At 40.0% G+C, this 16,710-nt stretch overlaps 1 protein-coding gene across 3 annotated transcripts in view; it reads right to left on the bottom strand.

Moving 5' to 3' along the window:
• TPX2 (TPX2 microtubule nucleation factor) overlaps positions 1-15,877 on the bottom strand; it is a 45,879-nt gene extending 30,002 nt beyond the window's left edge. For 2 of the 3 annotated variants that reach the window (XM_045194854.3, XM_024559593.4), the window contains exons 1-4: positions 15,756-15,877; positions 13,568-13,656; positions 5,912-6,026; positions 3,684-3,803 (exon numbers count right to left, since the gene is read on the bottom strand). In XM_045194854.3, the coding sequence (XP_045050789.1) occupies positions 3,684-3,803; positions 5,912-6,017 (226 nt within the window). In that variant the 5' untranslated portion in view covers positions 6,018-6,026; positions 13,568-13,656; positions 15,756-15,877. The remainder of the gene's footprint in view (positions 1-3,683; positions 3,804-5,911; positions 6,027-13,567; positions 13,657-15,755) is intronic. The other variant, XM_045194853.3, reaches the window with a different exon arrangement.
• Positions 15,878-16,710: the final 833 nt, after the last annotated feature.

Here is a 16,710-nt window from a genome sequence, read left to right on the forward strand (position 1 = left end):
CTCAGAAAAAAACATCCCAAAAGGATAAAACTTTAAAAGCTTCCCCAGAGATAAATAAACCACCTAAGATGCAAGGAAAATACATAAGCTGAATTCCTTATCAGTGACAGGATGACAGAAAATAACAAACAAACAAACCATGCCTTCAGAGTAGTCAAAAATGTTTTTACTCTACAATTCTATATGAAGTCAGACTCCCCACTGTATACAAAGGTGGAACAGTGACATTTTCAGACATGAGAGAACTCACTGTTAGCCTCTCCTGCATCTACTCTTGGGAAGCTCCCTGAGGATGTATTCCAGCAAAACGAAGGACAAATAAAGGAATACAAGAAAGAGACACATTGTCCAGGAAATAAGTCGGCAAAGATATCGAGAAGATGTTAAGAAAAATAATGTCCTCCCCTCAAAAGGCAGTTACAACTTCCAGGGATGATTGTCCAACATGACAAAAATGTAAGTAACTGATGAAGCTTAAAGAGAACCTACCGGACCTTGGTATCAGGGCCATCTTTACGTGGCCCAAAGGTTCTAACAGCAGAGCTGGGGGGAAACAGGGGATGCAGCTGCACAGCCCACTAACTGACCTTTCATCGAATACATTTACAGAATCATAATGATGCAAATATTGCTGATATAATCATATCATCATGCGCTATGGGTATAGCCACAATTTATAACAGTAAGAGTTAAAAGATGTACCAATTGAGAAAGGGGACTGGGTATAAGGGTGGGACGGGGAAGAAGACATTTTGTCATTAAATATTATGATGTTACCACGGCCATTATGAAACAGAAAGAGAAAAAAATGTGCTATGAGAATACTGAGAAAGGAATAATCAAGTAAAGACATCATGGAAAAAAACAGCATTTGACGGTACAGCTCATGAACTGAGCCTTGATAAAAGAAGAACACTCTGCCCTGGCTGGTGTGGTCTCTCTATTTCTCCCTCCCTTCCCCTCTGTCTAAAGAAAAATAAAATATATATTTTTTTAAAAAGAAGAAAACTCCAACTATATGACAGGGGAGAAAAAGCCATGAAAACACATTTCATGCATTATTTATTCCAGAGAATATCATCTGACTCATTCCCAAAAGAATTTTTTTGAGGGGGAAGAAAAAGACATAGAAACAAACAAACAAAAATGATAGCATATTATGTCAAGGCTACAATAGAGACAATTATCCTAATTAAAAAGCAGAGATGATTATATTAAACTTTAAAAAGATGTGCCAGAAGGAGAAGAGAAAGAGCAAGAAATCAGAAATCTACTTGAAAAAATAATGAAAGAAAACTTCCCTAATTGGATGAAGGAAACAGGCATGCAAGTCCAGGAAGCACAGAGTCCCACACCAGATGGATGCAGAGAGGCCCACTCCAAGACACATCATAACTAAAATGCCAAAGGTTAAAGATAAAGAGAATCTTAAAAGCAGCAAGAGAAAAGAAGTTAGTAACTACAGGGGAGTACCCAAAAGACTGTCAGCTGATTCCTCAAAAGAAACTTTGCAGGCTTGAAGGGACTGGCAAGACATATTCAAAGTCATGAAAAGCAGGGACCTCCGGCCAAGATTGCTCTACCCAGCAAAGCTGTCATTTAGAATCAGAGGGCAGATAAAGAGCTTCCCAGACAAGAGAAAACTAAAGGAGTGCATCATCACCAAACCATTATTATATGAGATATTAAAGGGACTTATTTAAGAAAAAGATAAAAACTATGACCATTAAAATGGCAAAAAAAACATATCAACAATTGAATCTAAAAAAACAAACGAAGCAAACAAGCAGCAGAGACAGAACATGGATACAGAGAGCGTTTGATGGTTGTCAGATGGGAGGCATGTGGGAGAATGGGTGAAGAGGAGAGGGGATTAAGAAGCACAAATAGGAAAGTTACAGAATAGCCATGGGGATGTAAAGTACAGTATAGGAACTAGAGAAGCCAAATAACTTACACACATGACCCATGGACATGGATAACGGTGGGGGGACTGCCTGAGGGAGTGGGGGGTGCTGGGTGGAGGTGGGAAGCTAAGGGGGAAAAATCAGGACAACTGCAATAGCATAAGCAATAAAATGTAATTTAAAAGGGAAAAAAAAGAATAGAATCCCTCCAGCCACTGCAGGTCAATCGCTGCTCAGAGCTGGCATGCTCCCATGTTCTGTGGAGTATACTATCACTTAATAAATCTGTTCTCTCTCATTCTATTAAAAAAAAAAAATGAGTACAAGTGAAATGGGAAATCTGAGTAAGGTAAGATTGGTGGATTGTTTATCACATTGCCAATAGTATATAAATGTATCAAATCAAGTTATACTCCTTAAACTCATGCAATGTCAATTACATATCAATTATTTTAAAAAATGAGTCAAAGAAAATAACAAAAGGTAAATTAAAAAGTATTTTGAATGGAATGAAAATGAAAACACAACACATCCAATGTGTGGGATGCCACTAAAGCAGTGATTTTCAATCATGTGCGGCAAGAATTTTTAAAACATGCAATTCCTGACTGATTTAGTCAGGGGCACTGATCTCTTTTCCCTTAGACTGACAATTAAAAAAGTGACAATAGCCAACAACACAACAATAGCTATCCATTGTCAATGGCCCATCTTGAACCATAAATATACAAGTCACATAATAAAGATGCATTTTATCAGTCATGTCACATGATAAGGTTGGGTCCAATTGGTTAATTCTTGGTACCAGAAATCCTTATATACAAGTATAGGCACTTGACTTTTAAAAAAATCATTTTGGAGCAAAAAGGATAGGTAATTACTTTTTTTTCCCCTTTTGGTAAATCAATCGAAATTATACCTATTTTTTTGTCACATCAGCAAAAAAAAAATATTTTTTGGTGTGCCACAGAATTTTCATAATACTAGTTTATTGGGTCATGAGATAAAAAGGGATTGAAAACTGCTGCACTAAAGGAGTATTTAGGGGGAAATTTACAACAGTAAACACATTAAAAAAGAAGATCTCAAATCAATGACTTCAGCAGGCACCTGAAGAAACCAAGGAAAGAAGAGCATATTGAACTCAAAGTAAGTAGAAGGGAAATAATAAAGGTCAGAATGGAAATCTATAAAATAGAAAACAGAAAAACAATAGGAAAAAAATCAATGATAAACTGATCGTAGTGATGGCTGCACACTGAGCTATGAACATACTGCAAAAAACAATGAAATGTGCACTTTAAGTAGGCAAATTACACATGCAAATTATATCTAAATAAAGCGATCAGTTAAAAAAAATTATTTTCAAGGGTTTATGACCTGTGATCAAATAAACAGTATTCTACAGATTTAATAACCACCAGTTTAAATGTCAATCATCTTTTGAAATCAGACACATGACTCACAGAATTCTTGGATAATATAAAGGAGCACATTCTTTTCTCCTACTGGTTTATTTCCCAGCCAGGCCCATGTTATGTTAAATCTTTATAAAAAGAAGGTAGTTATGTATGTGGCAATCAGATTCTACGTTAAGAAATTATTTGAAAAGTGTAGCACATCACCTGTTTCCCGTTCCCCATGAAATGAGTTAGCCCATTTCACCAATAACAAACCAAGGGATACAGCATCTAGGTAGTTCCCCCACATCCCTCAGGCTCCTAATACATGGTCCCACCATTCTGTCAAGGAGCTTTTTCCTATGTTCTCTCTTACCTGGTCTCAAAGGTGTGACAACAGCTTGCTGAGGATTTGCCTTTCTCAGAGGAGTTTTGTCTGGAAAAAGTCCCATCCCATTCTTCCCAGGAAAGTTAATCTCCAAATTGGCCTTCTCCTCTGTGAAAAGGTAAGAGTGTCATCATCTAAATAAACAAGTAAAATAAGTCAGTACCATGCACGTAAAATGGGGCCTACTGCCCCCTACCAGTAGGCTTCTAACTCATTTGGCAAGTACATGCACAGTTCTAGTGATTGGGGAAAAAAAAAAGTACACATTATACCTCAGAGATAAGAGACTAAAAACTACCACCGAAACACTGGCAACACTGAACAACGTATCACAAAAAAGCAGCGCAGACTCTGCACGGTGAACAGCTCCTCGTCTTTGCTCCATGCACATTTAGGACAAGCAGGAACTGGCCTTATCTACCACCTACACACATCGTGTTCCTTCTAAAGGAAACTGTAACCACCAAGCTCGGCAGGGCTCACAAGGGCCATCTGAGAACCTGAGTAGAGGTTGTTCTTCAACTGGGATGGTGAGAGGGGACTGCAGGGTATCCGAGGGAGGCCCCGAACTAGGCTCTTTGCAGGAATTTTATCTTAGGTCCTGCCGTGCCCAAAAGCCAGCACAAGGCAGTGAAACGCCTGTCCTGCCAACAGTCTACTGAGGGACAGAAGCGTCACGACCGTGGTGAGCCCCAGCAACAACAATGTGCACGTAACACTGATTGCAACTGCGTAAAAAATGTGATTATTTGGAAGAAGTTACAAACCAATATATTAGCACTAAGGTGGATTTGAAAAAACAGTGGGCTTACTTTTTTCTTTCAAACTGTATTTAATAGTTTTGTTCTACTAACAGCTCTTTTTTGTGTTAAAGAAAAAATTAGGAAAAGACCGCAGACAACCCATCGATTCCCTCAGGGTTTCCGTGGAGCAAGGGCATGGGAAGACTCCTGCAGGGCGGCTGGTCTCTTGTCTACCTTCCTCCCACACCACTTCAGGAGACCTCTCTTCCCCAGATCCCCGCTGGACACCACTCAAGTCCTTTTCCAAGAGAATGGCACCATGGCCTCACACACTTGGACTCTGCATTATCCGCACTAAGTACAGCTGCAACGGAATCATGTTTGTCCTCTAGCGATACTGATTTATCTTAATAAGGAGTAAAAAGGACATGAGAAAGAATTAAATGAAGGGGCCCCAGCAACTACTATCCTGACGTATCACTTGTCTCACATGTTATTCCAAAGTAATGTGACAACATTTATTGTTGGCCTGGTGTCGGGTTGGTGCCATATCACATGACCCAACATCAGGCAATCCTATCTGCTTAGGGACTGGGTTCTGAGTAGCATCATCCATCCATTTAAAAATGATTTGGGGCCCTGGCTGGTCTGGTTCAGTGGATCGAGTGCCAATCGGCGAATTGAAAGGTCACCGGTTTGATCCCCAGTCAGGACACGTGCCTGGGTTGTGGGCCAGGTCCCCAGTGGGGGCGAGCAAGAGGCAACTGATCCGTGTCTCTCACGCGTCGACGTTTCTCCCCTTCTTTCTCCCTCCCTAATAAATATATATAAAATAAATATATAAAAATAAATATATAAAATCTTCTTTAAAAATAAATATATAAAATCTTCTTTAAAAAATGAATTGGGGAGGGCTTAGCCAGCGGAAGGTGAGTGTAGTTATGAAAGGGCAACGCAAGGCTCCTTGTGAGGTTGAACTATTCAACATCTTGACTGTGCTGGGAGACACACGAACCTCCGCAGGTGATGAAATCGCAGAGGACTCAACACATACAGACAAAGATGGGTACGAGCGAAATGGGAAGTCCGAGGAAGAACGGTGGATTGAATTAATGTCAACGTTGTAGTAACATACTCTATGCCCGAGGACAAGTGGAGCAAATTTGTATGTGGCTGCCATCATTCTATTCCAAGGAAATATGGATTTCTGGATTTCCCCATCTGTCCCTAAAGTTTAAATATTTGTCATTCTTAACTGCAAAATAACATTGACTTATACTGATAGTCCATTCCCAAAATACTGGGCACTTCAACTACTTCTCTCATATCATGGATGACAAAGTATCTTGGTACAGACAGAAATTTGTATTTTAGTTATTTTCTTGCAACCCCGCCCCCCCTTTTTTTTTAACAGGTCCTCCGAACAAAGCCAGCCACTAACCCTTAAAATGGCCAGAGAAAGCAGACACTTACCAAACCAAGAATCTATGTTTTGGGTGTCTTCCTCATCATCCAAAGATGTAAAATTGATGAAGTCCGTGGGAGCATCATAGGAGTAAGAGGCTTTAACTTGTGACATTGTCCCCGCCTTGGCACAAAAGAACAAGTTTTTCCAATATTAGTGTCACTTTTCTCAACGGTTCACCTTCTAAGTAAAGAAATGGTTCAGCAACTCGGCACATGCCTCACTTTTCAATCAAACTGAGCTACCTGTTCTTTCTGGTAACTCGCAGATACTCCTTGAAGTAAATATGGTGGAATTAGAAAGAGGCAAAGTCTGAGTGCCTACAACATGCCAGGAACTGGGCTGGATGTTTTACATTCGTTATTCTGTTTTCCCCTCAACCTACCGTTTTCTCATCCAATTTACTCTGTGTCGCAAACAACCCAATTTCTGAAAAACACCATTAAATTTTATACCCTCCAACCAAAACCCTACTATCCCTCAAAGTCCAATTCAACTCTCTATAAACTCTTTCCCCATTTCTATCTATCCTACACAACCGCTGCCCTTCCAAAGCCACAGTGCTCTGTTTACCACCCGATTCTATGTTAGTTAACTACGCAAGTGTCTTTCCTAGCAGACTATAAATTCCTGAAGACAGGGTGGATATTGGCCCTGACCGGTGTAACTCAGTTGGTTGGGCATTGTCCCACAAAGTGAAAGGTCACCGGGTTGATTCCGGGTCAGGGCACCTGCCTGGGTTGCAGGTTTGGTCCCCAGATGGGGCATGTGCAAAAGGCAACAGATTAATATTTCTCTCTCACATCAATGTTGCTCTCCCTCTCTTTCTCCTTCCTTTCCCCTCGCTCTAGAAATAAATAAAATCAAACAACAACAACAAAAAAAAACAAGATGATTAATTTAAAAAAAAAAAAAAAGAGTGGAGTTTTACTCATTTGTGTATACCTAGTCCATCAAGGTGCCTAGTATCTTATACTTAATAAGAGCTCAATATAGTTTTGCCAAGTATAGGTTTTCTTTCCTTATTTTCATAAAAATATTGTTCCTAGGCATGAAGAAAAAGACTTTAAATCTCTCTATATACATGTATACCATATATACGGTATACATATATACACATGGTATACACATATATATGGTACAACATGTCGATTAAGTAAAAGAAACAAGTCAAAGATATGGGCCCGTCCTGTGTACCAAGTTCTACACTCTGTGCTGTGGAAACCTGTGCAGGTTTAAAGTCAGCCCCCACTCCAGCCCTGTATGGGTAAAAAAAGAGTTGCAAGTGGACTGAAAAATAGCCTAAAGGCCACACTCACTGGCAAATAATTTCCTATGAAACCCAACGCGCCATTTGTCTTCACCCAGGGAACATGTACTTAAGGTATTCTGTATCTTGGAAGAGAAGAGGACACCACTAATCACTTGCATACACATTTATCAAATTAAGTATCTTTCTTTAAGCCCTTAATTTGTTATAAAAATATGTGCTCATTAAAATATTAGAGCCCAAAATAAAATATTAGAGCTCAGTGACATCACTGAGCTGGTGATCACTGATGATCAAGTATCAGCAGCCATCTACCTCCAGGCAGTAATACTATTTTTGTATAAGCCACTATAGTTACATTTTCTGTCACTTACAGCTAAAAAGAATCCCAACAAACACAGAAGTCCAGAATTCTCGCCCTGCCTCTGGTATTTACTAGATGTATATGGCAATGGGCAAGTCACTCTACCTTTCCGCCTACCTACTTCCTGTAAACAAATTAGGAGATATTTTGAATGCTACGAATACATATAACCATGAAATATTATCACTGCTTTTGACTTACTGATACCTTTCCTCTCCTTGACCAAATCTCTATTCAAAGGACCCTTACTGAAAGATTCCCCAGTGACTGACAGTGGTTAAAATTCCCCTTCTACAAGGAGGAAGTTTTCCTGTTCTTGTGAACAAACACGCTGGAAGACATGGGAAAATCCTGGATTCCCATGATCTTAATGCCTAAACTCAGGTCACTGGGAACACTTCCCAGGCAGGGATGTAATGAAGACAACTAAAGCTGGGGGAGGGAAGAGGCAGGAATGTAATTTGCAGCAACCCCACTGAGCCTCCTAAAAATCATGATTCCACCAAAGCAAGCTGCTGAAAACCACCTGGAAAGTATTCAAATTTAACCCCTCAAACCCCCTTTTCTTCTTTTAGTTATGGATCAACACTGCTAGCCTCTTTGGAGGCTATTTGCATTTTTCTTTTTGAGAGATCTTTCCAAACATAAAAATTTATCTTATAGAGATGTATTTATGCATATATGTAAGTATAAGAAAGTTCACTATAGAATTGTGCATAAAAGCCAAAAAACTGAAAACCCAAATTCCAACAATAAGAGATTTGTTGAATAAATTACAGCACAAACATATAATAAAATATTAAGTAACTTTAATATTAGGTAGCTTTTCATATGTGGTTATACGTGTAGAATGAGCTCCAAGCTATTAAATGAGAAAAGCAAAATGCAAAAGTGCACGCTCCCATTCATGTTAAAAGCAAAGGGTGACACGTACTTATATGTACTTGTACATACATAGACTATTGTGGAAGGAGACTCAAAATGTTAACGGTATTTTTGTCTGGGAAGAGAGCTAGGAGTTCTGAGTCAGAAGAAATCTTTTTATTATGTGAAATTTTATACTCTCTGAATATGTTTTATTATATAAATGCATACCTTTTCAGTTTAAAGAACTGGTTAAGCAGTATTTATTTCCCCCTAGATCTATGTTTATAGAGCTTCTTGAAATTTTTATTAAATATTCTTACATCCAGCAATAACTGTTAAAACTCTTGATTTCTGGAAATAATGCTTCCCATTTACATGGTCTGTACATAGGCTACTAATGTTCACATATCCAAATGTTATACATCCTCTTTCTTGTGTAATGTTTCTGTATAAAAATAAAATGTCCCTGGGTATTGACTTAATAAAAAGGTATGTAAACTTGAAGAAAAGTTAAACATAATAATAGCTAATAATTACTGAGTACTTATGACAGGCCAGGCATTATGGGCAATGCTTTACATTAAGTCACTAAACCCTCACGATTACCCTATGAAGTAGGTGCTATTACACCTTTGTTTTACAGAAGCGGAAACTGAGGGACAGAGTTATCTACTGTCTATTTAGTCACAACACAACTAAGAAGTAGCAGAGCCAGGATTTGAACCCAGACAGGCCCTAAAGGTATGTCCTTACCCATTGTACCATCTACTGCCTCTCATATTTACTTAAAAATAGATGTTTGTGGCCCTGGCTGGTGTAGCTCAGTGGATTGAGCACAAGCCTGCGAACCAAAGCATCGCAGGTTTGATTACCAGTCAGGGCACATGCCTGGGTTGCAGGCCAGGTCCCCAGTGTGGGGTGTGCTAGAGGCAACCATACATTGATGTTTCACTCCCTCTTTGTCCCTCCCTTCCCCTCCTCTCTAAATATAAATAAATAAAATCTTTAAAAAAAAAAGAGGATATAAACCTAGTAAATATTTTTTAAAAAATAGATGTTTGTATAGATCAATAGCAAATGTCAAAAAGAGACAAAACCATTTATAAGTAGCAATAAATTCTAAATACTGTCTACCATAGGCCAAGCCCCTTTCCACCCACTTCACATACATCATCTCATTCAAAATGAATTAATATGAAAGACAGATATCATCATTTTTCAAATAAGGAAACTGGTTCAGAGAAGTTAAGCCCCTCCAATTACCAACCAGTGTAGCCGTGTTGTTTTGCCACCAGGTCCGTAGGACTCCAAAATCTGGAATCATTATAACATGCAGGGTTTCCTATAAATATTCCTTCAAAAATGAGGCAGTTAATCAAATTTTACTGATGTTATACCAAAAAAATAAAAATAAAACTCTGCTCTATACAAAAACTAAGCATCCCTGACAAGTGTTCATAAAGAACACTGATAAGTTAAAAACCCTATTCTAAATATACCAGAAAAGCTCTGAGCTGGGTCTTCCCATAAAGTAAAACATTGCCCCTTAATTTCTTTTTCTAAGTTTGTACTCTTGTACATACGTTTTGCCGTATGTAAGGTGAGCCTGAACCTCTCACTGGATATTCCAGAACGAAAGACACTATGAAGAGGTTATTCAGACATCAGAAGGAGGGACAGCTTCAGAGGTCTCGGACTGCATCTAATTGGTGGGGTTTAAAAGGCAAGGGGCTCAAATCTATTACACCTAATCTTTATTTAGCTGATATGTTAAAACCAAAATACTATTTTTAACATGACCTCTTTTTTAAAAAGCTTCTTTTGGGCTATCTTTTGGTATAGCATGGCCAACGCAGGAGATCATCCCCCCACCCCCAAAAGAGGGGAACAGATAAGTAAACGCACAGCCATTGAGAAGTTTGGCTCTCCTCAGTAACAGGTGATAGATAGCGCAAGACACGAACAAAGCCAAAAGCAACTACAGCTTTATGCCAGTTTCACTGCATGGCCTCTTCCATAAATAATAATCATTAGGATGTAAAACCTTCAAAAATTAAAGAGCACAAGGCCTCATGGGAAATGGAGTGGGTCAGGGCCAAAGCCAACTTTAAATGAGAGCCTAAAAAAAAAAAAAAAAGATAGAGAAGTAAATAAATAAGCAAACGAGAGAGCCTCACGCACGGTGGGAACTGGATACCTTCCCGCACCCCTCAATCAAGACTGAATTTCTGTCAACAGGTCTCACTTAAAAAAAAAAAAAAAAAGCACATGCTTCAACCGTATTCCCCCAAACAAATTAAGCTGCCAAGCAAGAGAAAGAGAATCAGTATTACATTTCAAAAGTCAGCATTACATTTCAAAATTATCTAAATCTACCATAGCTTCAGATTCCTGCAAATGTAGAAACACAAGTGAAAAAATAGCTCTTTCTGACCAATAAACCTACAACAGACGTGAGAAAAAAGCCTCTCCCATACGTTATGAACTAGTTAGTTTCCTTTTAAAAACTGCTTATTAAGTGCCATCCATCACATCATACAGTTTACTTTTATTAAACAAAGGAGATCATCCGCACAAAAAACAAAGACTGAAAGGATAAACATATCCCCTTCCCTGAAGGAACTCACAGTTGAATGGAGGATACAATTATGACCCTTGCTGTGGTGGAGTACAAACCCAGGGCAACTAAGGATAAACTATGGAAGTGCAGAGAAGGGGTAGAGGGTGAAGAAGGGTCAGAGCAGGCTTCCTGGTAAAAGTGATACAGAGCTGAGCTGCAGAGTTCTATAGGCTAAGGATGAAAGCTGACTTTTCTAGGGGAGGAGGTAAATGGAAAGAGGAATCAAATGGGGGTAAAGCATACAATGGAGAAAGGCTGCAAAAGCAGCGATGTAACCTGTTCCCACAGGCATCTGAAATGAACTTCTATCACCTCCTGTCTCTCTTCACTCTCAAACCAAAAATAACCAGCTTTGACAAGCTCTATAAATCAAAATGTGCAGGTTCAGGAGCGGGTGGGGGGAAATGGCAAAAGGGGACATTCTAAGCAAGGCTGAAGTAGTGGACTAGCAGCTCCTAAGCAAAACAAAGACTTTGGTGTGATAGATACTTGCGATTGAGAACCTCACTATCTAACTTTAAAACTGTATCCTATTTCCACTGCAGGGAAAAAATCATGAGTGAAACAACCAGCAATGTCAGACTAAACAGCAACCCAAGACTTCATTAGAAGTCTTAGTTACGATGGTCCCATCCCAGGCAATGCCATTTCCCCAGGGACACCCTCTCCTACTTTCATAAGGGATAAGAGATCCTGTTACAATACCACAAGTTAAATAGAGTTATTTTCATCTTACCCAGGGAGAAAACACCTACATTTTTTTTTGTACATAGAGATCAGCAGGAGTCGGTAAATGACAACATAATCCAGCATGCAATCTTAACTGTTAATCTAAATCAAAAACTAAGTCTGAAGGATGTTAACAGACTGTGTTTCCACATTTAAGTTTGCTAACTTCTGTGTTGAAATCGGATCTGTTTACAAAAACAGATCTATGAAGCTTCCGAAACTGGGTCAATTTAAAATCCAATGACAACCCCTCTGTCCAAGCACTCACAAGTCAGCACAGGACACTTGCTTTAATTCATCACTGTCCAGAAACCTCAAGCAAATATATTTTTCTATGATTTCTCTCTCAAACTTGTGAATTCCCTATACTCTCTTGGAAGAATTACTCAGTTCTGCTTTATTTAATTTATCCATAGACTCTGTCCGGGGGTGTCCAACCTGCAGCCCGCGGGCTGCACGCAGCCCAGGATGGCTATGAATGCGGCCCAACACAAAATCATAAATTTACTTAAAACATTATGAGATTTGTCATTTTGTGTCACAATGTATTTAATGTGTGGCCAAAGGCAACTCTTCTTCTGTGGCACAGAGACATGAAAAGGTTGGACACCCCTGCACCATAAGCCACTCTTACACAACTAATAGGACCTGAATGAGGCCATTTACCTCTACGCCAATGACACAGATCTTTGTAGGATACTAACAGAAAATCTTTATAGAATATCAAAGTGTTTCTGATCTTCCAAGAGTAAGAAGCTGAGTTTGTAGGGGTGGACGATGGGGCTGCAGGCTACAATCCTCACCAAATTTCAATCACTTGTAAAGATTTATATCCTTCAAGAGGTTTGGGAAATATACACACACACCCCCGCCAAGAACCTAAAGAAGTGATTATTGCCCTGGCTGGTGTGGCTCAGTGGACTGAGCACTGAGCTGCAAACTAAAGTATGGCTGGTTCGATTCCCAGTCAGGGCACATGCCTGGGTTGTGGTCCAGGTACCCAGTAGGGGGGTGCATGAGAGGCAACCACACATTGGTGTTTCTCTTCCTCTCTTACTCCCTCCCTTCTCCTCTCTCTAAAAATAAATAAATAAAATCTTTTAAAAAAAATTTATAAGGAAGTAATTATCTATGGGGAGACACAGAGTGAGTGAGACAGTTACAGGGTTGGAAGAAGATTTTTAACTACTTTAAATCTTTTTACATTATTGTGATGTTTGCATGATGCAAATGTATTACTTACTTTTAATATATAAATTTGTGCCAGTGAGAATATATTGTACATTGTCAGTGGGTATGTCAATCAGCATAATTTTCCCGAGTCAATTTAGTGTTATGTACCAAAGTCTTAAAAATGTGCATTCTTTTTGATGAATGATTTCACTGGGTAAAATACCACAGTAGAACCATACAGTAATAGAATGACTACATAACCATTAAAATTATGTTCTACACAATTTTCACGGCGTGAAAAAATGCCATGAAAATCCTCCCTATTAAGTAGGGGGATGACTGGAAAGCTCTAGTGTATCAGAAAGTAGGGGGAAAAATGAAGGTTTTCAGTGCATGATTTTTTAAAACCAAATACAGGCACAAAGAAACATTGGAAAAAAACTATTAAAATGTTATCCATAGTTCATGAGAAGTGGGAGAATGGATTATATTGTTTCTTTTGCTTTCCCAATATTAAATTTTGTTCCAAAACACGTTACTTTATTAAGATATGTTAAACCTGTTTAAACACTTTTGAAGCTAATATGTTAATGTTTCCCTTATTCTTTTTTTAATATAACTCACTGTGGACACAACTTTACCTGTGGTTTAATCTGTCACTCCAATCGAAGTTGCAATATACTCTTACCTCTTTTGAAATCTTGAAGTCTAGCAAGTACTCATCAATAACCTGGAAGAAACAGAAAGATGATGAAACAGGTTCAAGTTCTCCGTAGCAAAAAAGGTTAACAGAGAACAGGAAGGGGCTGTAACACCTAGGATACCCACTCCCAAAACCAAAGAGTGCTCTGAGAGCTACGGTCTAAGTTGTAGAGACCCCCAAATGCCAAACTTTAACAGAGTGTTGTTTCATCAGTGTAAAAGTGTTCTTAAAACATTTTTAGGGTACATTTGCTGTCTCCTGGTGTCCTTCATGTGACCCACTCCCATTTTATAGAAACCTTTCTGAAACCTGCAATTTTGGAGTGGTAATGTGTACTTCTGTCCTATTCAAACAGGGCAAATAGTAGGCACACTTAAAATATGAAAAAAGTTTTACCACTTTTTTTAATTTTAAAAAGTAGAAAGCATTCTTTAAAAATTTCCAAAGTAAACTCCTAATACAACTTTTACCTTTCTTACTAATCTTTACACTCCCCCTAATCAAGCTTCTCTACGTAAACAGATGAAAAGAGAACCCTCCCCGTTATCTACACCTTTCTCACAACCAACCTTGGGCTGCTGATCTCTGTGTCCTTGTCTCAAGCACAGATCTATTCACAGAACTGCTTGAGTTGTGTGATCTCTCTGTCATCAACTCTGCTTCCTACCTTTACCCAGGGCAAAGAAAATTAAGTTTGCCGAGGAGCATTTGAATCTCTCCTCCTCCTTTCTTCTCCAGCAATTCAAAAAGAATTAGGGAAGAGATCCAGAAAAGGCTGGAGAAAAAACCCAAATATATAGGGGATATAGAAGAACTGTGAACCTCTCCTCGTTGGGAAACAAGAAATGAAGAACCTTCCCCCACAATCCCGTCTCCTGGAGAAGCTTAATTGCAACTGTAGGATAAATTCAGGTTAGAGTACACAGACTTAAGCATAAGATTGGCCAAAATAACCCTATTTTATTTACATGATTTCAAAGTTTAAACAAATTTACCAACCTAGCTGAATAAGTCCATTTCTTCACACCTGCAATTTTGTAGTCAATTTACATAATGCCCTCCTGCCTGGTCAACTCAATACACATTAAGTGGGTGATGTCTATGTACCAAGACTGTTCTAGCTCCTGTCTCACAAACTTTGCTTATCAAGAGCCAGTTCGGGTCCCACTTGCTTTACAAAGACACCCTTGTCTGTATTGAAGCTGCACTCATCTTCCTCACCTCTCACTTGCCAGGGCACTTACAATACAAAACAGCAGAGCACTCCGATGCCATCTTAATTTGTTCTGGTTGTCACTTGTCCACGGGAATCCGTCTTTTGCCCTCAAGCATACCCTTTGAGTAAGTACATCATAAATGATAGACCTACGGTATCGAACACCAACTTGAACGTACAGTAGTCCTTCAAAAGCCAATTAATTAGCGAAGTGAGCTGGGAGATACACTAATTTTGATCCCAGGAGTGACAACTTCATACTGAGCTGACACACTCAACAGCGCTTCTCCCAAACAACCAAGGGTGATACAGGGGTGGCTTGACCAAGGGAGTTTAACATCAGAAATGTAGCTGTGACCACATCTGTTTCCCTTCACCGAATGCAACACTTCTTGAGGGCGAGGATACCGTTTCACCCATTTCTCTAAATTTACCTAGATTGTGGGCCTCAGTTTCCTTCTCTACCAAGTGGGGCTAAGAACAGCACCTACTTCATTGGCTTGGTGTGAAAATTATTTGAGAAAGCGCACGCAGAGTGCTTACGCCAGTAAATGCTTATTTCCTGTGTGCGTGGTAATAACAATAACTGCTAACGATACTAATAGCCCTACAGCCTCTCGCAACTCCTTCCGCCTACTTCCCACGGCCGGCCCCCACCTCTACCTCCAGATACGGCCCACTAGACTGGCCCCGGACAGACTTCTCGGGAAAATCCAGTAACGAAAACAAGGGTGTCTGGAAGCCCGGCTCCCACTCCGCCCGGGCCAGGACAACGCCCAACCAAAGCTTCAGAAGCCCAGGCCTAGAAACGCGGACCGGCTGGAAATTTGGAGGCAACCTCCAGGCGCTCGAAAATCAGGAGAAGGCACTCCCGCGCTCCAGTTGCTCCCCTTTTCCCCCCTTGGCTCACCTGGACTCAGCTGCAACGGCGAAGCACCCGCAAGAAACGCCGCGGGATTCATGGAGTACCGTTGAAAATTTGAACCCAGGCTCTCCAGTCGAATGCACCAATCAGACTCCCAGGACCCGGCGATCTCCGTCTTCCGATTGGCCCTAGACATCACAAAACGCCAGAAGTCACGGTGACGAACGAGCCAACAACCTGCCCCGAAGGCCTCTGGGAAACGTAGTCTCAGGCGACTGCGTGAGCCCATTGGTACCTCTCTAATAGGGAATTTACTACAAAGCCCAGAATGCTCGGCGCCAAACTATTTGGGAAAGGTGGTAACGACGGAAGAGATGGGGAGTAGGTTTCGGTAACAGAACATCGTCATCCTAGACCTCCCCAGAACTTTGGCGAAAAAAACCAATTTAATATTCTCCTTATAGTTGTGCATTGTGCCTGAATAATCATAGGAATTCACTTCGTTTTAATTTGGAATCCCCTGTGTGCAAGGTAGATCGCCCTCAGCTTCTCTGCCCGCACCCTGACATTACTGCTTTAAAACGGCGGTTTATGCGGTGCATCGTCCTTCCATTTTAATTCCAACTATATCGCTAGTGTTTTTATTCTCATATTGTGGAAGAGACAACAAAGACTCAGAGAAGTTGAGTAAACTTGCCTAAAATCACGTGATAAGCAGAGGAGCTGGGATTTGAATTAAGAATGTCTGGGTCTGTATATCATCAATAATCAATTAGAAAATAATAACGAGGAGAACAAAAAGATCACCGTCCATAATAACAACACAAACTACCAAGTTTTTTAAAATTGCCCTATCTGGTATGGCTCAGTGGACTGAGCCAGGCCTGTGACCGGAAAGGTCACGGGTTGGATTCCAGGTCAGGGCATATACCTGCGTTTCAGGCCAGGTCCCCAGTTGGGGGCCGCGAGAGACGACCGACATTTCTCCCCCTCTCCCTTC

The sequence above is a fragment of the Desmodus rotundus genome, chromosome 6 (assembly GCF_022682495.2).
Source record: "Desmodus rotundus isolate HL8 chromosome 6, HLdesRot8A.1, whole genome shotgun sequence".
NCBI classification, from domain to species: Eukaryota; Metazoa; Chordata; class Mammalia; order Chiroptera; family Phyllostomidae; genus Desmodus; species Desmodus rotundus.